Below are 24989 nucleotides of genomic sequence, written 5' to 3'. Positions count from 1 at the left end.
AAGTTCCGAACCTAAAAGGATACCTGTAAACATATAAAGACTAGGGCATGGGACTTTAAGGGCACAACGGTATTAAACTACAAAAAGATAAGTATAGTTTTTGAAATTTAAAAAAAAAAAAAAATTATTATCAAGGTACAAAAAACAGAAAACAGACATAAGAGTTTAAAAACAGGTCTGACTAGACATGGAACCTAATTGAATACACCATATGGATCCTATCCTGCAGACTCTCATATGGTCTCTTGTATCTATATATAAACAATCCAAACACTCATTCCAAATGGAAAAGAATAAACTTCCCCAAGCGAAAGGTGATGGAAGAATGTGGAGCTGTGATTGAAGGAACACTGCAGGTCTGGTAGTCCAAGGTGAGGTGTTCTCTAATTGCTCAACATGTTTCTCGTTAACAAAAAACGGTTCTTCAGGAGCTAGAGGTTCTATTTAAAAATGCACAGAAAGGAAGAAACAAAAAAATATATATCACAATGACAGTAATTATACACTGTTGTCAAAACGTAGACTTCAAAAAGGTATATATGTAAAACCATCTATGTTAGAAATTCGACCCCCCGGTTGTGATCCACGGGAAAGACCCTATAAAAGATTATGGTCTCAAATGGAAGGACAGTACAGCCTGGTGGTCTGGGGCAACCAATCCAAGAGACATTTGTAGTTTAATACCGTTGTGCCCTTAAAGTCCCATGCCCTATTCTTTATATGTTTACAATTACAATGTTGGGGACGTTGGCACAAATTGTTATTAAGTACCTACAGAGTCACCCTGTTTTTTAGGTACTTCAGAACTAGGACCTTTCTTTTGATATTCTAAAAGGATACCTGCCAAAGATGCCGGCTGCCAGCGAGAGAGCTTGTGGACACCGCAGCATTGGGGCAGAAGTGTGTGTAGTTCAGCTTTAAGGGCTTGTTCACACTAGTGCAATTTCCTCTGCGTCTGTCGCTGTACTGCAATGCACAACTTTGTAAATCACATTATTCTCTATAATGCACATCAGTTCAGCATGGTGTAATGCAATGTTTGAAAAGGTGAAGGTGCTTTTTTGGTGCAGCCTACTGAAGTTGTTGCCCCATAGATTTCAATATGAGTACATGAAAAATGCATGAACGTGTGTTTTTGGCAAGGATTTCTGCTTAAATAGTCTCCCCCTTCAGAAAAAAAACACATTAAAGCATGAAAAAAGCATGTGTAAAACATGCTACAAATCGCATGATTATGCAACAGCACTAGTGTGAACTTAGGCTAAGGTGAGTTGCATACAAGGTACATACAAGCTTATGCAGAGTGCAGCAGTTCAGTTCCAGGTGTATAGGCCCAGGATAGGAAACTGCAAGTACCCAGTACATATAGCAACATAGAGGATCCCGCTGCCTTGCAAAGTAGCAGGCAGGAACTTTTTATTACATAGGGATATCAGGTTAGCTGCATGCCACCCATCACAGCCTTGCCATCTTAGGCCATGGTCTATGTTGACATGCAGAAATCCAGCCTTGTTCATGTGAAAGTAAACACTGTAATGCTGATATCTCCTTAGCCAGGTGATACGGTATTGTAATTGTATACCTTTATTTTCAATGAAATGCTATTTTTCTGTCTAGTGCTGGCTATACACTAGTGGAATTTTGGTTGAACTTTTTTGTTTTAAGAATGTTCCTTCATTTTTCTAATCATTAATGGGCTAAAATCAGCAATTGTTTTTGACCACAGTGAGGAGAGATTTCGAAGGAGCGGGATGTAACATTTTTCTCGAATGATCATATATCTAAGTTTATGTTGTTTTTGTTCGGTAAGGTCAGTTCATTTGAAATTAAATGTTAAAAGCAAACAGAATTTTGAAATACTATTGAGCGTCAAGCGTCGAATGTACTGAGAATTTTTGTAAGCTTGTATGTAAAAAAACAATAAAATCTACTAGAGTATGGCCAGCTTACGCTGACACTTAGAGGGCAATTCTACTTTAGTGGGAAAAATTTAGCAAATAAAAAAAATATAGCATATACAATTGTGACAGTAGTCTTATTGTAAATTAATATTATTAAAAATTATTAAGAATTAGCAGCGCTGTAATTTTCTGTAAAATGCAATGCAATATGGCTACCTGGATGGTGTACAGAATGCTCCCCAGATATGTCATTTCCTGCTTGAGTGATTGGTTCACTGATTTTCCCAGAACTCTGCACTAAGATATAAGTCAGATTTGGAGCATCCCCTGCAACAAAAATTTCATTTTTGGTGAGATACTTCCCATAGCAAATCATGTCTAAAGGGATTCAGACCCCGCAACTTTTCTCATTCGAGCCCTGCAGATGCAGCAACTGATTGATAATTATAAAACCACTGCTATACAGATTCACTCTGTACATGGACACAAACAGCTTTTCCTTCAGAATAACAAAAGGTAGCAATCTGCAACAAAGTTTGTTAAAATCCCTGCAATGTGCACAGATCGCCCAGAGGGGAATGTTTTTTTTCTCAACAAAAGTGAAGTTACTCTTTAATAATGACATTTAAAATTCCTAAAAAAAAAGAAAACGATTTTTGTTGACCTAATGATAACATATGTATCTCTCTGCAGTCGTTCAGCTTGTCAAGGAAGAAGATAGTTCATTACACCAGCTATGATCAGCGGAAAAGGGCCAACGCAGCATTCCTGATTGGAGCATACGCAGTAAGTGCAGATAATATGAAAATACATTTGTGTTAGTGTCATTGCCTGTACTGATGGTGATTGCGTTCTCGTGCAGGGTGACAAGTTCCTGACCTGCTGCAGTTCCTTTTCTGATCCATTCTTCCCATTGTCTGTCAGCTTCTTTTTCTGCCTTGTTAATATTTTACAACAGGACAGAAATAAATCAAGCGCTTCTCATATGTCAGGGTCCGGCTTAGCCTTTGTAAATTTCACATGCACATCGCTCTGTGTGCATAAGCGCGTATAATCGAAAACAACACAAACATTGGATATTTATAAACGCATTATGTACTGCCGGATTGGCATTAAAGGGCATCTGCTATTGTTACAGTCTCTGAAAGAGCTCACATTTTTTCATATCTGGATTTAAAGCTGAACTCCAGGCTGATATGATAAACTACCATTTAATCCAGTTATGTATTCATTAAAGTAGAATAAATAATTGGAATATGCATTTGAAATATATGTATGTTTACAGTTATACCTGTTAAAAAAAATGTAAAATGTTTATTCTTGTGATTGGACAGTCAGGCAGGTGGCACACTTGTTTCTGCTTCCAATGTCATCTCCCCACCTCCAGCCTAATCATTGGACAATAAATCAGTATCACCACCCCAGTCCAATTAGCAGGGCGGTGAACCTAGAAATAACAGACTGATCTTCCTGCCTTTGCAGTGTGCAATAAATGTTTGGATCATATGTCTGGCTGGACAAATTAGAAATCCTATGACAGGTAAAACAGTAAACATACATGTCTTTCAAATGTGTATTAAGAAATATCACAAACTTGAACCCTCCGGGGGGGTGCAAGAAGCACGTGGTCCCATTGCAATCCATGCTGCCGTTGTTGAGCAGTGTGGCCGTACAGCTTGCCCCCCTTCCTCCTGCTGCTATCAAAAAATGCTGCTAGCAGCCAGACAGCCCCCCCCCCCCTTCCTCCTTTCTCCCACTGCTATCCAAAAATTCTGCTAGCAAGGTTAGGTGTGAGTGACAGCATTTGTCACTGCCAGATGGTGTCGCTGGAGAGGAGTACTATCATTCATTGTAGAAAAAGAGATTCATCCTGCTGTGGTTTAAAAAAAAAAGGTAATGAGCAATGCTGGTACTTGTACTTCTTCCTCAGAGTGCTGCTCATTTACTCCGGTAATAAAAAATAGAGTTATATCGTGCTGAGGTGATAAAACGTAAATAATCCTGTCTAGCTGCTGTCTAATTGAGAAATCTCAACATCAAAGAAATAAAAAGAGACAGCGCCTAACCATCCTTAACTATCCTAGAAAAGTTTATATATAATATATAAAATATATACAGGCATACCCAACTTTTAAGTACACAATGGGGTTTATTTACTAAAGCTGGAAAGTGCAAAATCAGGCTCACTCCTGCATTGAAACCAATCAGCTTCCAGGTTTTATTACCAAAGCTTAATTGAACAAGCTGGGGTAGAAGCTCATTGGTTTCTATGCAGCAGTGATGCCTGTAGTGATCTCTATCTATTGATATAATCTCTATCAAAACTAGTGATGATAATACTATAAATCAGATTAAGTGAAAATAATTAATCTAATTCATACAATGTGATATATGACCACACCAATATGTGATGAAAAAGTGGGTAACTAAACCCACAAAAAACATTCAATTTATATGAGTCTATATGTAGACAAAGAACAGAAAAAAAAGTCCATGAAAGTCTCAAAATATTAGTGCCAAAAAATGTTGCCAAAAAATGACATTGTTAGTAAACATATGTGTCAAAAAAAAAGTTTAAAAGAAACTATGTTCAATCCCACAAGTGTAAGTAGCAGATTCTTTGTATGATATATCCTCCAACATTTATGATTTAAATCACTCACCAATGTTAGTGGCTGGTAAAAGAAAACCAGCAAACACGCTTTTTCCTTAACAGGATGCAATACTCTGCAGATCTATAGTAGATAATGATATTAGATCTCTTAAGTAGTAGTTTATCCAGACCTCCAGCGGGCAATTTCTTTTGCTTTTTCAGAGTATAGTGGTCTGAAAGACCCAAAAGATATCCACTCCCAACTCTCCTCCACAGTGTAGATTTATCTCTCCAGAGAGGTGTGATTGGAAAATAAAGAATGCACAGCATAGCATAAAATCCTTTAAAAAAGGTTTCTTATTTATTTAAATCCCATAGCACTCACATTTAAAAGTGTCTCCAGACACTGGTAAAAAAATCCTAGATAATATATGTCTATTCGGGGCTCACAATCCCACGAGTAGACATCAAATGTGACGTGGTAAGGATGCCTCCAGCAGCTCACCCTACGTACGTTTCGTTGATAGACGTCCCCTGTGACTATTTGTAGCTGCTGACGTTTAATATAAGGACACTTACCTGTCCAAGGATCCCACGATGTTGGCACCCCGAGCCGATTCGTCAATTGGCTTTGTGCAGGCACCAGCATTGTAAGTAAGAGAAATCGTCAGTGAAGCCTTCAGGCTTCAAAGGCTGTTTCCTACTGCGCATGCACGGGTTGCGCTGCGCTTTCTGAATGGTCCCGCTGTCTTTGGGGACCTGTGTGTGTCCCAGAAGGCAGCAGGGGGAAGGAGGAGGTGCCGGAAATGTTGTAGTTACCCAGAAGTTGCACTTACCCAGAAGTGCCAGGATCACAGCTACTAATTCCTTGACAAGAAAACAGTTAACCAATAAGTATTTCAGGTGTGTATTAAGTTGTTTTACTGCAGTTCACCATAAAATTACTGTAATAATAATAATAACAACAACATTATTCATCTCTTGTGCATTGTCTAGGCTTTCTTAACTCATTTATGACTAAGGTTGATTTTTTTTCAATTTGTGCATAAAATTCATATGTTACTTAGAGCAGTAGGATATAAATAACTCCCACATAACTACTGTTCCAATATTGAAACAAGAGGCATTAATAGGTTAAATGCTGCACATTGTTTCTATCACCGTTGGTGTTGCTACGTTAGGCAGTCCCTTATATATTCCTTGACTGTCATAGAAGAGCAGTTAGCTTAATAAAACCAGCAAAAGCATTCACTGAAGACTAAACACCAGTGGCTGTAGCAGTTTTAATGAGCTTATACATTTTCAAAGCTTTATGAGAAATGATAAGAATCATTTACAATATCTATAGGAAAATATATACTTATGTTTGGAGACAGAGAATATTCAGCATGGATTCCTCTGTGAGTAGTAGTACAGACTTCTGTTGCTTCTGAAACCTATTTGTGGTCAAAAAGTGGTAATTATTACAAGCAATGCCTGTTTTAAAAACATTACTAGGGAGTCAGCTAGTATATGGCTAGTATTATTAAAGTAGACGTCCACCCTAACACTAAAATCCCTGCATCTACAGACAGCCACAAACTAAAACTAACCTATATAGCCCTGTAAAGAAGAAATCAGTATACATACCTTTTTTGAAGCCGATCTGACCCGATCCCGCGTTGAGCTGTCAGCTGTGGCTTCGCTGTGGTGGCGGGTGCAGTGGATACTGTCGACAAGGAAAGCCCCATAGTAAGTCTATGTGTGACGTCACTCCATATTCATTTCACAGCTATTGTCGGCTGTGTCCTCTGCAAAGCTTCTGCCGCTGAAGACCGGATCTGATCAGCTTCAAAAAAAGATATGTATACTGATATAGGGCTAGATAGGTTAGTGTTAGATCGTGGATGTCTGTAGATCAGGGACGTGCAGTGAGGTCAGTGGCTGGTAAGGCACTGGCTAGTATCAGAGCCAGATACACACAGGTTACATACACCGTGAACGTTAGAGCGGGAGCAATAATTCTAGCACTAGACCTCCTCTGTAACTCTAAACATGTAACATGTAAAAATTTTAAAGCGTCGCCTATGGAGATTTCTAAGTACTGAAGTTGGGTGCCATTCCACAAGTGTGCACAATTTTAAAGCGTGATATCAAAAATTGCTGCACAAATACCGTGTAACATAAAAAGTTGCAACAACCACCATTTTATTTCCTAGGATGTCTGCTAAAATATATATATATATATATATATATATATATATATATATATATATATATATATATAATATTTGGGGTTCTGAGTAATTTAATTACCATAAGTAATATACAAATAATTATTATATATTGTTTTTAAGGTAATTTACTATATTTTTTATCAAAAAACTTTACTCAAACAGGTGGCTTAATGGACAAATTACTGAAGTTTGAAGTTATAACTTCAAACCAGTAATTTCACAGTAAATAGATAAATAATAAATTATTATGTTATAACATGAATAGCATAATAATATATTATTTAGCTTGATTAAAACAGTACCTTTTCAGCAGCAGAATATTCTCATTCTCCCTCTTTCTTAACTGTGTGAGAAAAACAGGGGATTATGGGTAAATCTTATACCAATCAACCCATGTTTTTTCCTTGTATTTAGGAGGGCTGGGCTGGAAGGGAGAATTTGCCTTTTAGACACATGCCCCCTTCTATGACACTGCAGTGAGAGGACAGCCTTCACTGCAGCATTTTTATTGGACAGCTTGGACCAATGTTACTTTACCATTGGTCCAAGGCTCCAAACTGTCCACCTGCCTCCCCTGACTGCACGTCCCTACTATAGATGTAGGGATTTTAGTGTAAGGCTGGACCTACACTTTAATCGTTGTGAAGCACAAGGAGGTAAGTGTCTGTTTATTTGACATAGGAGCCAGAAGAATGACAAGGCCTACAAGACTGTGGCGCTATGTAACAATAAATCTGCTGCTGTCATTGCATTTTTTCTGAGAAGGTTGGACATGAGAGTTGATCATGTTATAGAAACTGTTATAGAAACTCTAAAGTTGGGTACAACTGTACACACACTGTACACACACAAGAAAAATTCTATATGGGGAATGATTATTTTATTTTTTTGTATTGTGTACACAATTTTCAACATCCGAGTCAGACTTTCCAAGTGAAAATTTCCGAAGGGACAAACCAAATTTTTCTTGTACGTAAACAGAAGGAATAATTTTAGTTTAATGTGTACTGTTTTGGTACAAGAAAAATCGGATAGACTGCGCATGATCAGCAACAATAACCAACAACAAAAATAAGCCTTTTTTATTAAATTAGTAGCATCCTCAGTTTCGACTTGCTGTGAAATATGGAGGAAAACCAGAAGATCGTTCTCTCCATTTTTTTGTCATCTTGGTTGACCAAATAAAGCTATCTACAGACATTTGACAGTGGCCAGCTATGCATTCATAGCCAAGCCACCAAAAGATCTACATACCAGAAGAACTTGTATATTTGTGCTAATAAGAGTCTTGGTTAACTGCTGTATTAAAGGAAACCACAGTGAATGGCTAGGATATATCCTTTCTCCTCTGAGCAGGGTCAGTCATGGCCGTGAAGGGATCTACAGAAATACTAAAGTTCCCTGATACAACAGTAACCTAACTAACAATTTTTAATCTGATAGACAACTTAAAGTGGTTGTAAAGTCAGAATAATCAATAACTGCCATCCCTTCTGTTTTATCGAGATTTAAAGTACTGTGTGTCTGTTTGTTTTAAATTCTGAACTCTTTTTCTCCTGGCAGGAGAAAAGTTGATCAAAGGTGTAAATTGGCTGCGCCTAACAATACATTAAATCTAAAGCTTCGACAATATGCATCCAAATGTAAACATCCAGTGACATAAGTGATGAAGAACACACTTTTCTTCACCCTTGTGGGTCTTAAATAATATATAGTGACTCCCACCACCTTTCACCACTGCGCTTACCTCAAGTTTAGACCTGTTTCCAGGTTAAAAAATGCCTTCACCTACTGGGGTTCAAATCCCGGCTCATCGGCTCGTCAATCTGCTTCTATCCCTCTTTCCCCTCTCTGGGTTATGCTGTGCTGGTAGGGCTCTTATGTGCTTTATGTAAATCCTCTTTCCTACTCCGTTCCTCAGTTAAACAGAATTGCTCCCATAGTGTAGTATAAAAGGTAATTTTATTTAGGCAATAGTAAACACTTGCATAAAAAAATAGCAGTAAAGTGCTTCCACATAAGTATCTGACAGGGCTGCGGCTCCCGCTCCACTCATGCTCCACAGTGCAACATCACCCAACTCCGCCCAATGTGTAGGAGAAAAGCTTCCTAAAAAAAGCTATGTTTTCCACAAACGTTTAGACATGTTCCGATGCGTCAAACATTTGAGTGTTAAAAGAGAAGTAAAGGAATTTTTTTTTTTCAGTTTTATACTTACCTAGGTGGATGCAGCATCAGTCCGATGCTGCATCTGTCCCCCGGCGCCTCTGCACTGAGAACCGAGCGATCGAACACCACCGATGGCTCGGTACTCACAGCTCCCGAGCAGAGAGCTGCTGACTGTCAATCAGCAGCTCTCCACTCTTCTCCCCCTCACTCATAGGAGAGCTGAGCTGTGGAGGGGCGGGTAGTGGCTGGCTCAGTCTGTCAGCAGCTCGCTGAGAGACTGAGCGGGGTGTCAGTCCAGGCACCTGGAGGATTCAGACTCCCATTGTCGGGATGATGCGTTGCCTGGACTGATTTCTGTGACTTCCGCAGAGAGTGGACTTCAGCATGGACACAAAAGGGTTGATTTGCTAAAACTGGAGGGTGCAAAATATAGTGCAGCCCTGCATCAGCTTCCAGGTTTTATTTTGTCAAATAGAAGCCGATTTGCTACGATGCACAGCTGCAACAGATTTTGCACTCTCCAGTTTTAGTAAATCAACCCCATAGGCTAACATGGAGGTGAATTTACAGGCAGAAAAAAAGAGTCAAACGCCTGTAAAAGTGGTGTTTTTTAAGCCTTGTGCATGAGCCCCAGCTCCTGAAGTTGGCTGTACACGTATAGATTTCTTTTGTTCAGCCTGTAGGCTGAACAAAAGAAATGTAACAGATTCCTCCATCCATGCCAACAGGGCAGATGGACCAATCCCCCTGCCCCCACACCCCTCTCAGAGATAGATGCCAGCTTGACAGACCATGCATGACAGCTAGAATCTCTAGCTCAGTAAACTTGTGAACTGGGATTGAATTGGAGTGATAACTGGTCATAAAAAAAAATTCTCAACAAAGTCTTTTACATTGACTTTTGGCTCCTTTAAGACCTTTCAAGCCCAGTGTGGTTTCAATAACACACGTTAGGTTGTATGGTGACATATATTCTGTTAAGGCAGCTAATTTATTTTAATAGTCTGCCTCTGCCTCACAAAGGACCAGAAAACACACCTGCATAATAGTGTGTTACTGTGCCTTGTGGTTCACTGCAACGTGGGTTCATTAAAGGTGTGTTCCGTGTGTATGGGTGCCATTTAAAATGTTATTCTATAATTGCCAACCTGTTATTTGTAGACTACAGTTTTAAAAGAAAGTAGGAGTCTGGTCAACTCTTTTTTTCATTTTTACTAAATGAGGCTCTTTCCTAGTAAATTGCAGTATTTTTTTAACAGTTTTCTCTTTAGAAATCTGATCTTTTACAATTTTCTATAGCTGATGACTAATGCTTTTCTTTTGTCTTCAATCTAGGTGGTCTATTTAAAGAAGACACCAGAGGAGGCTTACAGAGCGCTTCTTAGTGGGTCCAGCCCTCAGTACCTCCCTTTTAGGTAAAAAAAAAAAAAAAAAAGACCTAATGACAACATTTATCATTTCCTTTCTTCTGCATTATATAATTACACGTGTTAATTTATTACTTTTGATCTTGGGTTGAAGTCAGCTGTACAGAAAATACATCACAAGATCAAGGTATAGACAGAAAATGAATTAGGCCTCATCCCAAAATTTGTCTAAATGGATAGAGAGCATTTAAGCTGTACAGCAAATAGGTCTAGTACAGTATTGCTCAAACTTACATTGACTGGAAAAAAAAACAGACTCTACATTTCATTATCAATATAATAACAAAATGAATAAATTATACTACAATCCCATAGCAAAACTGTTACAGTAAATTATTTTCTGCATCTTCACTCCATGTACTTTGTATTATAAATCCCCTCCAGCGTGTGGGACATTTTATAATTGTTAAAAAAAAACAGTTCTCATGTTTTTCATGTATTTGGAGCTAGATAGCATATATATATATATATATATATATATATATATATAAAATTTAAATGTCGATCTTTGTAACTATCCTAAGATCCATACACTATAAAATGTTGCTAATTCCAGACTGAAATTCTTTACTATCAAGTTTTTTGATTTTGGCAGACAGATGCTACAGGTAATGCATACTTCAGCTTTGTAAGCAGAATTTTTTCCACGTGTCTCTTATACCCCAGGGGAATTCATCCTGAGAATTAACTCTTTCCTGACCCCAAAGTCTGCTGCATATTTACAACCCAATGGGCAGGTTTTAGAATACCATGCTATAAAAATGCAGAAGTCATTTTAAAGGAGTGCAGTTTGCAGTGTTTAGTTTAAAAAGGTAAAATACCAATATAATGAAAATAAATTAACCAGGATGCACAAGTTGCATTGTGAACGACAGGCTTTTTAAATATTAACCACACTATCAAAAATGTTATATATGTAGCTTTCAGCAGCTAAAAATCCCGGACTGCTGGACTGCATGGCCTTTGGACAAAGATGTAAGGATGTCGGATGCTGAAAGCATATACACATCATGGTGCCCTCTAGCCCTGTCTGAATTTATGAAATTTTCAGCTCTTGTGTCAGAAGATGATAACTGTAGTTAGGATTACCTCCTTACAACGGTCACATCATGTTATCACCTATGCTGTCAGGCAATATCTTAGTCTTTGTGACAAACCAAACACTGTCTGCTCCTTCAATATCTCCATCAAATAAATTATCAGACTAGTGTTAGGGGTTCTTACCTGCAGTGTCTCAAAATGCTGTGTTTTGTGGCTGGTTTAAATCTCTATATTCTTTTTTTTCACCCTTGACTCATTGTTTAATACCCCTGTAGCCGTGGACTCTGTTGTCCCTGAATAGTTTCATACAGCAGCTCAGACGCAAGCTGTTCTAATTTCTGAGCCTGTCCCAACATGTTCTTCTGTCATTTGGCCAGATAGAAAAAGCTAATGACTCAGAGTGAACCATATGATGTGTCTGTACCGCAGTAATAAAGTTGAATAATGGATATCCAGGGTTGCACCTTATTGCATTAATTGGAGGGTACAGACCAAAAATACATGTTTACTTTTGTGCGTGTGTCTTTTTGTCCTTTTAACATATATGTATTCGGTTCGCATTGCAAACACTGACCTGGGTTATACTAGATACAAATAGCTACTTATATGCCTGTTTGTAAGATCACACAGGCCATCCAGATGAGTGGATAGTATTAGGAGGTGTCATAATAACCTTCTGATATTTCACAAAGGGACAGGTGTAGATGCAGACGTCAGTGCTCATGTACACTCTGCTGGATACTTCCTACATGAAAAACTGTACAGCATCAAAAGAATGTTGACAATTGCGCAAGGTCTTGCAAAGCTGAATCACATATTACATTTATCCACAGATTTTACTGATAGCTCAATAGTGAATGGTCTATCTAGGTCACTCTGCAGGAGTCCAGGAGTACCAAACCTAAGAGTTCTGAGCCAGCTTTCAGTGCAGAATCTTGGGAGTGTGATGCCTAAGGTGTCAGGCCGAAAGATTCATCTCTTCCTAGTATGTGGCAGGTTTGATCTCCAAATGTAGGTGTGGTTTCAAGCCTCTCTATAGCCTGTGTCACCTGAAGAGTTAAAAAAGGGCACAATTTGTATACAAATTAGCTCATGTTTAAGAACGAAACATTTTCCAGGGTGTATTGAATTATAGAACAAGGGGGGTACTGTTTGAGATTGGCAGACAGAAAGGTCAGGTGTAACCTTAGAAAGTGCAATTTTACTGACCAACTAAGTTGATGTAACCAAATGGAAACACATCTTTGATAAGTTCAGATCTATGTTTTGGGACAATGGTATTAAATTGTCCATAGTTCTTTTTTGTTGATTAGTCCTTTTGTAGTTTGCCTCCTTGGCATCCTTACAGGCTAATCCTTTGTTTGCGGCACCCCCTTCGGCTGCTCATCATCTCCCTTCTGCCACTGCGCCCATGCACTTTCAGCCTAGTGCTTTTTCCTGGCATCCCCAAAGAGCCCAAAACCTTCAAGATACTTGGTACCGCTTAGTGACTATTCCAAAGGGGCCCTCTGATCTACTAGATTGGCCTGGACTGACTCTGACTGTTCCCTACGTACATAAGGAGCTGGATCTTAAGGGTCATATGTGCACACCTGCTACTTTTCAAAGCATTAGCCCCTGTGTTTAGCTTAGTGTTTTTTCCTGGCATCCCCATTGTGGAACACTCAGACAACCCCTTGTCTCTTCCATCTTCTCTAAGGGCCAAACACCTGCAGGATCCATCTTGATCTGGCTACATTAGGTTTCACTATTGTTAACTGTCTGTATCTGTGTAGTTCAGTGATCCTTCAGCCTGTCCAGGTGGCTGGCACAGTTTCTTCTCCTTGTATCTGGGGGGTTTTGCCCATTGGATAATCACTAACCCTAGGGCCACTGTCTGGCTGTTCAATACAGGTAGTTATTTCCATGTTGGGGGATCCTACTTTTGACAGGTCTCCTGTTTCAGACTCCATTAGACACTGTTCAGGTTCTCCTGTGCCTTCACCAAGAAGAGGGAGTAGGAGTCCTTCCTGTGCTAGACGATGCACAGAGATTCAACCTCACTCACATTGATTCCCTTAAGCACAATGCCATGGGAACTGGTCCGACTGCACTGGTAGGCTCTGGACCGGGAGGCAGGATCCATGTACTTAGGTGCTTCGCAAAACCTGCTTGGCGGGTGGCAATTGTCACTAGAGGTACCTGTGCATCCTGGAATTGTCAGCAGTGGGAACACATCCTGCTGCAGATATCAGAGTATGCTTTGATGACTTTATAGGACCTATCCACCAGGGGATAGATCATCCTTCTTTGGCAAATATGCAGTCTCTTGAGGTAAGCACTCTTTCCTTGTCAAAAGAAGTTTATTGAGTATACAATGTTATAAAGATACATAAAGTAAGTTTACAAGGATCTATAAAGTAAGCTCATTGTTTTACAGTAGGGTTTATATAGGTAAATATCATGAAATTTCAAATATTAAACATTGGGTTCACGTAAACCTAAATTAAAGATATATATAATTTCCTTAGTTACTTTTGTAGGTATTTAAATGATTTATACCTACTATACATATTGTTTACAAGTAGAGTGTATATAGGTCAAATAAATTCTGAGGTAAGCACTCTTAAGCGGTAATGCTAAGACTCCTGCCCCTTGCTGTTTGGCAAGTGAGTTTTGTCTGGATCTGGGGGTAAGGAGCTTTCTTAGCATTCTTAAGTCACACTTTTATTCTTGCCTACCCCTGTGGTGGTGCTTTCCATGTACCCTACCCCTTCAATCACAAAAATTTTTCGAAATCCAACCAAAACCTTCTCTGTTAGACTCAGGAGTCACTTTACACCCCTTGTGAGCTGTTGTGCATGTCCCTGGTAGGTCCCACCTATGGATACTGGTTGTGAGTAACACTTTAATCATAGAGTTTTCCTCTCTATGATCCTACTGAGTCAGGTTTTGGGCCTCTTCATATAGACTGAGTGGTCTTTGTTCTTGAAGAGGCTCCTGGCCGCAAGCAGTCCCCAGTCCTCTTGTTGGACCTGTTAGTGAATGCTGCTGTGTTGCCCTCCCCTCTGCTGTTGAATAGATTCCGGATATTCTAACCGTATTTGAATTTCTATGTCACCCAATGGACAAGAATAAGGTTACAATTTTTTACTCACAGTAAAATAATTTTCTTGGGAGTCCATTGAGACACACAGGTTCCACCCCTTTGTGCTTATGTTCATGCTCTTAGTATGGCTTAGTACAAACAGGCATGCTGGGTATAAGAGTTATTCTGGTGCTGGTCTACAGTTTTTTAGTTTCCCCATGTCCATTCCGCCTGTAGTCAGCAGTATAACTTGACAGTTTCTAAATTCTTGTATCCCTCAAAGTTGTCCGTGTCACCACTGGGGGGATTTTCCTCACTTTCTGTGTTAGTTGCAGGCAGTCAGAAGGAAAGTGTGTAATGGAAAATCCTTGTTGTTAACTCAGAGATAGCAGCAAAATTACATTTTTCAAAGCGTGTAAAAGACTTGAAACTCTGTGAGTGTTTTATTGCTATTTTTCACCTTCTGTTCTTGATCCCAGGTCCCATTATTTTTTGTTCTTGTGTCAGAGTAGTAAAAAGTGAGGGGGATCTCCCACTGGGGGTCACAGCCAACAATAAAAATCTAACGGAGCTTCTAACCCTTCCTAACTATAATTAAAACTAGAAAAAAAAGTTTTGACTGGAGATGGGCAAGTATTGACAAGTAGCTGGGCAGTATTGACTGATCACTTATGCATTACAAAGGAAAAGGAGTAATGGCCGCACACCACCACCTCCAAGCAAAAAGTCTTTTATTTCTCCATTATCAGGTAAAAAGCACAAAGGACTAACGAACTGTTGACGCGTTTCACACAATTAAGTGCTTATTCATACCATCAATAAGTTTATGAATAAGCACTTAATTGCGTGAAACGCGTCAACAGTTCCTTAGTCCTTTTGTTGTCTATTGTCTACCTGACAATGGATAGAACAAAAAATGGGGTTTGAAAGAGAAATCTGAACAGGGACCTCTCCAACTAGGTCCAATCTCTTTCAAGAGAATTGGGACTATTACGGTACCAAAAGAGATGTAAAAAGACTTTGATAAAAAATAACAAAATTTATTTGAAATCACAATAAAAAGTCCTACAAAGGACACATCATAAAGGTTGTCATAGTTTAACATACACAAAAAACAGTGATTGTTACAGCATTGTTGACACTTAATTAGTAGGACTAATGCCCACACAGATGCATAAATAAAGGTTGTATACTATAATACTTGCAGACGTGACCTCTACAGTTTCGCGGTCACAGCCGCTTCTTCAGGAGGCGTCTGATAGTATATAATCTATAGAGGTGAAGAGAACAATACAGTATCAACATCACAAATAAATATAGAAAAATGTTATGAAAAACACATAAATAATGTTGGAGAACATATTTGAAGTTCAAAAATTGCACTCACCAACCTATAACCAAAAAGGTTTTCTGAAGCGATACTGTGAGACGCCCTCTAGAGGCGTTTCCCCCGGGGGCGGGCCAGGGAGGCAAATTAGAGTGAAACTATTATAAAGAAATATAATGGAAACGAGTTTAGGATTTGGTACGGCATATCTTCTACTTGAGAAATCACCCGGGAGTGTCAAGTTGGCAGGTGGAGAGAAGAGAGAAAATGGAAGAAGGGAAAAACAGAGGGGGGGGGGGGGGGGAGGGGAAAGGGGGGGGGACAGAGAAAAGGACAAAGAAAAAGGAAGAGAAAAGAGGACAGAGATCAGCCACAGAACATGAGGTGGTTGTGGAAAGAAAGGGGAAAAAAAGGAAAGAAAAAGGGAGGGGGGGGGGGGGGAGGGAAGGGGGGAAAAGAGGGAAGAGAAAAAAGAAAAAAGAAAGGGAAGGTGGATGGAAGAAGGAGGGAGGGGAAGGGAGAAAGGAAAGGGGGGGCCAAAAGAAGGGGAAAAAAGAGAGAAGGGGGGGGGAAGGGGAGAAGGAAGAGGGGAGGGAAGGAAAGACACAGAGCAAAGACAGACACAGGAGGAAAAGGAAGAGAGAAGGGGAGGGGAGAGAAAAAAAAAAAGGGGGAATGAAATCACAGGAAAAAAAAGAAAGGGGAGAAAAGAAACTGGGAAGAAAAGAGCTTAAACCTGCCACCTGTGAAGGAAGGTAAAAGAAAAAAGCCTGAATTTAAACAGGGGGTAATAGTATCAATAAAATTACCCACCGTTGCTGTATTTTTGTTAAAAGCCAGACTCAAGGGCTAATAGCACATAGGATGAGGTGACTGATACAGCAGAAGGCCGATAAGTCACACCACAATGCCAGAGGGAGCCACTGTAGAAAAGGTGTATAAAGAGGGGAAAATGTTAAGTGGTGGTCTAAAGAATCGGCATATATTACAAGGCACGCCGAACAAAGGGGAAGGGGGAAGTATAATGGTAGGATGGTAATGATCCCCATTCATCCTATAAGACAACAAACAAATACTTACGGGGGCTCCAAGTGGCGCAAGTGAAGTGCTAGATGTCCGCCTGTGAAAGTGGACTGGCGAGTCTGGGCATCTTAAATGCCTCCAACCCGGAAGTGTCAACAGCGCTGAAAATAGCCGCCGCTGTTGCTTCCGGGTCCGGTCCTCCACTGTTGCGCAGGCGCGGGAGGTTCACCCAGCGCATGCGCACAGCTCAATAGTGGTCAATGCCGAAGCATCGATCATAAGAAGCAGCAGCTGGGCTCCATAGAGCCCCGCCTGCTGCCGGAGGAACGCAAGCCCGCCGTGGGGGGAGAATTAACTCCTCACATCCCTCCAGAACAGGAGGGCGAGTGCAAGTAACAATAGTAACTTGGATGTACAATAAGGCATGAAATGGAATAAAAGGGAGGGGAGGGATGCAAAGTCTCCGGCGGCGGGGACATATAGGAGCCCACGGTCGGAGAAGTATACATCCCAATCTCATCCCAAAACAATAAAAAGATTGCAAACTGATATACACAGCTTTTATTGGTAAAGCATGTAATATGCTGGAAACTTAGAGTCAGCCATAGAGAAGGAACATCAGAACTAAGTATTATACAGTGGAAACCACTGTGTATAGAGAGTCCGCTTGCGAAACAGACATGGGGGAAAGGACAAAAAAAGGGGGGGGGGGGGAGGGGGAGGGGAGGAAAGGGAAGAGGGAAAAAGGGGAGAAGGGCAAAAGGGGTGGGAGAGGGGAAAGAGGGCACAATGAACAAAGTAAAGCACAACATGTGATTAAAGTATCATACCATATATTTTTTACGTGTATTAAGTATAAGACCCAATGTTGCTAAAGAGGGGGGGGGGAAACAATAGTTTTTAATTACGGCAAAGACTGTGGGAATTGTGGAGATGTTATTCCAAAAAGTACTTATATGAGTGTGCCTCATTAATACCAGGAGGGACACATGCGTTCAGTCGCTCAATCCAGAGGGACTCACGCTTTAAGATTTCACGGTCCCAGTTGCCCCCTCGGGGGTCTTCAGGGACAACCTCTAGGACCGTGAACCTGATGTAATCAAGATTGAAACGATGGTGAATGCCGATATGGCGGCCCACCGTAGTGAGCTTACCATTTGTAGAGGCGTATAAATGATCCCCCAGTCTTTGTCGCAACTCCCTAATTGTCTTCCCCACATAGAAGGCGCTACAAGCGCAGGTCATGAGATAAATTACACCGCGTGTGCCACAATGGGCTGAGTGCTTAGGGAAGAACATGTTCCCATTGGGGAGTAAAAAATGTTGTCCTTCTTGGATCCAGGGGCAGTGGGGACAGTTGCCACACTTGAAAGTACCCCTGGGTTCCAACGGACCAGGAGAAGGGAGTCTGTAATGACTATGTGTTAGTCTATCCCTTAAAGAGGTGGCCCTCCTAAAGACCAGGTCGGGAGTTGGTTTGATGTATTTTCTAAGGGTGTGATGATCGGTTAGGATGTGCCAATGACTCGATAAGATGTTGCGTAATTGGTGATGATGGGTAGAAAATTTTGTAATAATTTTAGTCATGTGAGGCTGTTTGGGACGTGAAGGGCCCAATAATAATCTTTGACGATCTAGAGCTGAGGCCCTATTGAATGCTTTTCTTAGAACGGTGCGGTTGTAGCCTCTGGCCAGGAGTCGTATGCGAAGAGCATTGGCTTGTCTGTGAAAATCCCCGTCCTCTGTGCAGTTCCTCCTCAGCCTAAGATACTGAGCATAGGGGATACTGCGAATCAGAGGGCGGGGATGGAGACTGGAAGCATGCAACAAAGTGTTGCCCGCAGTGGGTTTGCGAAATAGATCAGTGGTTAGGTAACCAGTGGGGTTTTTGATGATCTGTACATCCAAGAACGGAATGCTCAGACTATTGTAGGAAAAGGTAAAATGAAGATTGAAAGTATTAATGTTGAGCTTTTCAATGAAAGTTTGCAAATGTTGCTCAGTGCCCGTCCAGATGACCAGAAGGTCATCAATGAACCTGAACCATCCTAAGACATGGTTCAGAAAGGGTTCCATAAGGTCGTCACTAAAGATGGCCCGTTCCCAACCACCGAGATACAAATTCGCGTACGAGGGGGCACAGGAAGTGCCCATTGCGACACCTTGAATTTGGAGATACAATTGGTCATTACCCCTTTTTCTTCTGTAAACACAGTGGCAAGCCTACATGGGACTATAGCAAGTGCACTCACCTGATAGGTGCACATTCTTTGTTTGGACTTATGCATATCATCTTTGCTTTAAGTCTTCATAGCAAAGAGTAAATACATTTGTGTATTGAGTAAATCAGGAGAAGCCATCAAATAGAGTTATTTATGTGGCCATTACATTGTTTTATTTGAGATTTGCTCAGTTTACAGTCTGATCTTCTCATATCTTGCTTCCTTACAAATGTTGGTCAAAGGAAAAGATCCATAAGCCGCACATCATGAAGCAGACCCATGTGCATGAAGTGAGAGGAAATGCAGCCTCAACCTAGACTCCAGCCAGGCCTTGCCCCCAGCGTGTTTCGCTCCGCCCCTTGGAGCTTCATCAACTGTCAACTTTAACTTTATCAACTGTCTGCTCATCTTTATCTGCCATCAATGTTTTATCTCATTTTACCTGGTAATTGCAGCAGAAATATTTGACAAGCTCTGTATATATAGACAGTGCATATACATATACATGACTCTTAATATTGTGATAAGGATGGGACAGGAAAATATTTTAGCCTCTTGTTCTGGTGTGCGAGTGAAATTCCTTCCAATTGAGCGTAGTGGGCTTGCCCGAGCCATGTAGATTTTCTCCAAGGGCAGAAAATATCTAGCTATAATGAGGCTTGGGAGTTCTGAAATCTTGTACAAAGCTTGGTTCCTAAAAGGACAGTGGTTTTGTATCTTGCTCTGCCCTATAAAAAAGTAAAACAGACAAAGCGTTTTGAATCTGTGCATTCTAGAATGCTTACACTGCACATTGACAGTCTCGATCTGGTAAGGTGTTCATTATTAATGCAAGGCCCCAACATGCTCTTCGATTTCTGTTTTATAGTGTTAAAAACAAAATGTGTCATAGAAGAGTTATGTGTTCAGTACATAATGCATCTAGGGATTAGGATAAAATCCTTAGTTTCATTACCACATTAGAGATAAGTGAATGAATCTGCAAATCTGCTGTTTTCTAGCCAATCACAATTTTACATGTGATCACATGGTCACACCGCTCTAGCACTTCATATGTTATATATGAATGCTGTTTGGATTTGAGTGCAGCTAATTTTTCATTTCTGTTGCAGAGTAAATGGGTCATTAACCAGACCTGCTTTTGTAGCTCTCCTCTTAGTGTGTCAGTTAACCCCATATTGGCACAGTATGTCCAATAAAATACGCTATGTACATGGAAGTATTTGCCAGCTTGACCACAGAGGTATTACTTTGATACAGTTGACCAGCTTGAATATATATTGTAATATATGCAAGCCAAGAATCTCTGTTTTTTATGCAGACTTTGCTAGCAAAGGTGTATACAGTAGCTGTGAGCAGAAGGTTAATCAACAATCTTAAAACCCAACTCCAGGTTGGGCGGCATTCCCTCTCCTGGAGTATGGCCCCAGCATTCATTCTTTAGATTTTTTTTTTTTTTTTACATAAAGGGGTTGTCCTCTATGCCGCAAAGAACTGTGCTCATTCTTTGCACCATTCTCTTATGAGCCCCCACCACTTTAATAATGCTACCCCAGGTGGTGTGACCGTGACCTCCTTAACTCACCAGAAGCAAGTTAAAGGACACTTTATAAAAACATCTGTTGCACAAAGGTCAGAAGCATTCATGCAGGTTAAATGAAACGCACTGTATTTTTCTAAGGGATTATTGTTTGTATCTTCAGCTCCATCTAGTGGCCAAAATGTGGTAAGGTTTTCTGAAATCTCTCAATGAGAAAACTTTACCTCACTTTGACCACTAGATGGAGCTAATGATACAGGCATTAATCTCTTAGAAAAAATACAGGACATTTGGTTTAACCTCCCTGGCGGTATTCCCGAGTGTGGCTCGGGGATAAATTTCAGTACCATTAGCAGTAACCCAGACCCACACTCGGGATTGCATCTCAGGATCCTGGTCAGGTTACTTACATTGTCCCCAGGATCCTGTGATGTCCCCCAGCTGTGTCTGCGGGCTGTGTCCTCCGCCCGATGCTCTGTGTGCCGGGCTCCGTTCCCTGCGAGTGTCACGCCGCATGGGGGCAGAGCCAGGTGGCAAATTCAAAAAGTACAAAATTCATAACACATACAGTATGCTGTAATCTTACAGATTGCATTACTGTATCAAATCATTTGACATCCCTTTTGTCCCTAGTGCTTTGTCCAGTGCCCTGCATGCACTTTTATATTATATATACTGTTCTTTCTGCCTGGAAACTTGAGATAGTCCATGGCAACCAAAAAGTGTCCCTTTACATCAAAAGTGGTTTGAGACCAGCTAGAAAACAGCGATAGTAAATTAGAACACTTGCAGAATTGAGCAATAGTGAATTGTGGGGAAATTAATTTTATTATTATTATATTATTAATTCTTATAATTATTTATAGTTATTTATTATATTATAATTTATGATTTTGTGTTTCAAACTTTATCATACCCGGGATGTCTACTAGACTCTTGTTTGGACAGATTTAAGTGAGTTATTACTAAGAATTACAGGCCTAAAATATAAAACTCCAAATTTCTACAAATCATACTGCCAGGGTGGCTACAGTGGTAGTGAAGCCCTTGTAATGATTTATACCTACAGGCAAGCCTTTAAATACCTCCTAAACATGCACCACTTAGGAGATATTTACTTTAGCAGCGCCGGTGATGTCAACAGTACATGCACATTGAGCTCTCAATAGACGACATACTGTGAATCTCGTGCGCATGCACGGGAGTGACGTCTTCGCGGCTCAGCTAGTCAAATGCGCGCAACCTGGAAGGAAGACCGGGTGAAGATGGAAGCCCCGGGGGAGCCTGAGAGCCGTGACAGCGCTCCACTGGAGGGCTTTGTTTTCAGGTAAGTATTTCATAATGTGCTAGTATGTGAAGCATACGAGCACAATGTGCTCTTAACTTGCAGGGAGAAGAATTTTTTAGTTGCCTTTTTGTGGTTTACTACCTCTTTAAAGTGGTATTAAACCAAAAGTAAACATTTATTATATTGCAGCTTACGTATTCTTAGATGTGATGGCTGTATTAACTTTCTTTTTAGGCTTTCTTTTACTTTTGTCTGGTGATCTGGCCAGTAAGTTTTTCAACAGGACAAGCTTTCCTGCATCAGATGTATCTGTTTACAGTTTTGAGACAAACCATTTACCACTGACAGGGGCGCTAACAATGGTCAGCTACTATATATTCATGTAAAACCCTTATCCCAAAAGAAAAAAACTGCTGGTGTAACTGCATTGTGAACAGGAGTTTATGGGGGGTGTGTCCGGATGTGAACGCAGGCAGCTTTGTTAGAGAGGAGCTCCGAGCATCCGTGACCTAATCCTGAGTCATCCTCATTTTTTATATGATAAAAAAGCTTAAATACCTGCCTGGTGACATCTATATTCTGCCTGCTGCAGCCGGTGAGGATATTGTAGAGATCCGGCCCGTGATCAGCCGGGACACAACAAATCCTCCACACCCGCGGCCGCCGCCATCTTCCCGGCCTCTGACCTGCTGGAATAGGCCATCCCTGGACTGATTGGCAAGGTAGGGGGCTTCTTTCACCCCTCAGCTTGCCCTACTGTGTGCCTGGTGGGGTCCGGTTGCCCGTGGGGCCGCTGATACCGCCCGGCGCGGTCACGGCCTAATCCGGCCTAGTGTGGCCTAGTGTGGCCTAGTGCAGCCTGCCACCGACTGCACTTTCCTACGCCGCCGGCCGTCGGGGGAGCACCACGGCCGACCTGGCCTCAGCTCAGGAGTGCGGACGCTGACGCTCACGGCCGTCCTGTCGGCCCTGCACCTTACTGCTACACACAGCTACAGTGAGTCGGCCAGGGTGAACGAACTGTGAGGGCAGGCTGAGGAGCCCTGGGGTCCAGCATCCTCCTCACCCTCCTATATCCATCCGGCTCCCTGGGTCTCTCCTGCATGGTCCCCCTGGCCGGTCCTCCTCGCTAGACAGCTACTGCCTGCAGGTCAGCGGAAGATTGCTGACGTTTATTGCCCACCTCTCCTTCATGGGCCCTAAGGGTCGGCCCAGGAACTCGTCCAGGCCGGGCCGCCTGGCCCCTGCACCGGCTGCACAACCAGATCCTTCTCTTATAGGGAGAATTCAGACCCTGTTGACGGAATTAGCCATGGAGCCTCCAGCTTCTCCGAGTGCGTCTCTCTCTGCCCCTCCATCCCAGGACAGCACTGCAGTGATCCTGGCCGCCATTGAACAAAGTAAAACCTCCATGCTGGTGAGAATAGACCGCCTCGCAGAAGAATGCAATCTCATCAGAAATGACCTGGATAAGATCAGGGGTAGACTGACTGAATCAGAATCTAGAATTTCTGCTACTGAAGATCTTACAGCTACCCACAACAACACCATAGCGGAATTACAACGCACAGTACAACAGCTAGTCACTAAATCCGATGACGCAGAAAACAGAGCGAGATGTAACAAGGAGGGGAAGAGGGTGACCGACCTGCAAAGTTCACGGAAGAATTCTTCAAAACACTGTTGGGTCTCGCGGATACCTCTCCAACTCATGTTGTCAAGCGTGCCCACCGTGTACCCACAGGACGCAGTATTCCTGGTGCAAATCCCCGACCCTTCTTGGTCCGCTTCCTCAACTTCAGGGACCGTGACAGGATCCTTTCCGCAGCCCGCAAACAATCCTCGCTTCCATACGGTAACTCCTGAATCCTTCTGTTTCCGGATTTCTCAGCCGACCTGCAGCGCAAGTGGAAGTCCTTTAATGATGTCCGTAAGCGTCTACGGGAAAAGGACATAAAATACAGCATGCTGTATCCCAGCCGTCTCCGGGTCCCTCATAATGGCTCGGTCAGATTCTTCGACTCTCCGGCTGATGCTGACGACTGGCTGAACAACCTACGGTAAACGCATGATGTTTTTCCTCACTACAAGTCGTTATCTGAAAGTTAGCACACAGTTTTCATCTTCCTTCCGGATCCATGTTCGGGGGGGGTTGTTTTATCCAGCCGTCGGTTTCTGGTGTATAGCTACTTGGACATCGTCATCAGATGTTGTTGCTAGATGACTCCTTTGCCCCTCATGCAGAGTTTGGATGTTATCTTGGGTGGGAGAACATCCTATCCCCGGAAGCTGGTGTGTTTGACTTTCCACTGACTGCGATTGTTATTTTTTCTTTATTATCCTAGACCCATTGATCACTAAAGATCCTTCTAGTCCTAAACTAGATGTACTTTTCTTATACATTCTTCTACCCCGGAGTTACCTTGATAGAAGTAACTCACAGAAGTATGAAACCCCCAGTTATATATATATTTTTTTTCTCTCCCCGCCAATTGAAGAGGCGTTGGCGACACTGAGTTGCCGTACTTTGGAACTTTTTTTTTTTTTTCACAAGTCTGAAGATCTAAACATTTGTATTCCTGTTTTGGGTATCAAACTGACCATAGTTATTGTTCTCTTTGTTCTATTTTCTCTTTTAGGGGTACTTTATGGTCAGTAGGGAGTTCATAGGTTATGTTTTTTTTCTTTCTTTTTTCTACGCTCTATATCCACTGACTGATGCTTATATTTCAGGTGTTCTATTAACGCTCACTATGTCCAATGCAAAATTTGTTAGACTTTTGACATTTCCCTTGGTTCCGTGGGGGCTGGCCCCCTCCATACATGGGTATCATTATGTTGTACCATAATTTGTCATTACATTTATGGAGTTAAAACTGGTATCATGGAATATACGGGGTCTCAATAACAAGGTAAAAAGGGCATTAATGTTTAAATATCTGAATAATCACAGACCTCATATCTTGTTCCTGCAGGAGACTCATCTTCTAGGGAACAAGATCCTGGCGCTACGCAGACCCTGGATACGGCAATCATTTCATGCGACGTACTCCAGTAATGCAAGGGGAGTGGCCATTTTGTTGAACAAATCCCTTGCATATAACGTCAGGCATCTACATACTGATCAGGAGGGCCGTTTCATAATCCTACTACTGGAGATTAGAGCAGTGGTCTA

General features: G+C 41.4%; 1 protein-coding gene across 2 annotated transcripts in view; it reads left to right on the top strand.

The window, feature by feature from the left end:
* The window catches only part of CDC14A (cell division cycle 14A), a 203266-nt gene that overhangs the window by 82848 nt on the left and 95429 nt on the right, over positions 1-24989 (top strand). For both annotated transcript variants that reach the window (XM_073593042.1, XM_073593043.1), the window contains exons 4-5: positions 2595-2687; positions 10215-10294. In XM_073593042.1, the coding sequence (XP_073449143.1) occupies positions 2595-2687; positions 10215-10294 (173 nt within the window). The remainder of the gene's footprint in view (positions 1-2594; positions 2688-10214; positions 10295-24989) is intronic.

Source organism: Aquarana catesbeiana, linkage group LG07 (genome assembly GCF_042186555.1).
Source record: "Aquarana catesbeiana isolate 2022-GZ linkage group LG07, ASM4218655v1, whole genome shotgun sequence".
In the NCBI taxonomy this organism is placed as follows: Eukaryota; Metazoa; Chordata; class Amphibia; order Anura; family Ranidae; genus Aquarana; species Aquarana catesbeiana.
This window is presented reverse-complemented; position numbering and strand designations above follow the sequence as displayed.